At 37.0% G+C, this 1,099-nt stretch overlaps 1 protein-coding gene across 1 annotated transcript in view; it reads right to left on the reverse strand.

Moving 5' to 3' along the window:
• Positions 1-130: 130 nt before the first annotated feature.
• Positions 131-1,099, reverse strand: part of il19l (interleukin 19 like) — a 1,542-nt gene continuing 573 nt past the window's right edge. The window contains exons 3-6 of the mRNA XM_005739657.1: positions 999-1,061; positions 670-822; positions 510-572; positions 131-142 (exon numbers count right to left, since the gene is read on the reverse strand). Coding sequence (XP_005739714.1) covers positions 131-142; positions 510-572; positions 670-822; positions 999-1,061 — 291 coding nt within the window. The remainder of the gene's footprint in view (positions 143-509; positions 573-669; positions 823-998; positions 1,062-1,099) is intronic.

Raw genomic sequence — 1,099 nt, forward strand, 5'->3', positions numbered from 1 at the left:
TGACTGGGTATAAAACGGGCCTCTTAGAGTGGCAGAGTTTCTCACAGCTAAAGATGGACAAAGATGAAACTATCTGCAAAAACATCGGCTAATTGTTGAATAATTTCAGAATAAAGTAAAACTGCTTTGATTATCTCGTCATCTGCAGGACACCAAGAATATAATATCATCAAAAGACTCAGAGAATCTATTGTGAATAAAATTTAGTTTACAAGATTTAGAAATCATTGCAGTTTTTGGCTGTTTTATTTGAAGTGAGTTATAGATTTAGGTATTTTCTCTGTGTGCTGTGTTTCTGTATAGTAACCCATTTGTGTTTGTTTCTTGTTGAAATCCAAGACAAAAAGTAACATTAATAAAGATATTATTGACATACAACAAAGTTTCACAGCTCACAGCTTTTCCCTAACTAACTAGGTCATATTAGGAAAATTACAACAACTGATGTTGGGGCTTATTATTGAGCGTCTAAGACAGGAAGTCATTTTAGATTTTATTGTGTGTCTTACCTTGATAAACTCAGCATGCACTGAATCAATTGTTCTCTGGGTTTCTTCTCCACATTGGCAATGCTATACACAGAAAAGCACAATTATCATTACAATCTATGACAGCTTTTCATTAAAAGAAGAAGAAGAAGCACATTTTGAGACTGGAGAGCAAACTTACACATTTATGGATGTCTCTTCTGATGCTCACGAAAGCGTTGGCCAGAGCGCTGGAGCAGCGTTGTTGTTGTGGCTCAGATGAGGCATAGTTGCTGAACACTCTCTCAACATAGAAACGCAACACAAGACGCAGGAAACAGCATGTCTGACCGTCCTGAGGGGGACATGGCGAAAGTCAGATTCTAGCACCTTTCACAACCTATCTTCAGAATCCATATTCTGGTGATAGAGACTTAATATGTGGAAGACACTTGTCAAAAAAAGGGAAGCAAAAGTAAATCTAAAAAGCAAATCATCATGACTGAGTGGCAACACAACGCAAGAGCTCACCTGAACATTTTTCATCAGTGATCTATCCAGAAGTTTCATTCCGATCTCGTTGTCTTCTGAAATCTATCACAAAAGAAAAAGAAAAACAAAGGATCAGTTAC

Source organism: Pundamilia nyererei, unplaced genomic scaffold (assembly GCF_000239375.1).
Source record: "Pundamilia nyererei isolate P.nyererei 1_Seehausen unplaced genomic scaffold, PunNye1.0 scaffold00092, whole genome shotgun sequence".
Lineage (NCBI taxonomy): Eukaryota > Metazoa > Chordata > Actinopteri > Cichliformes > Cichlidae > Pundamilia > Pundamilia nyererei.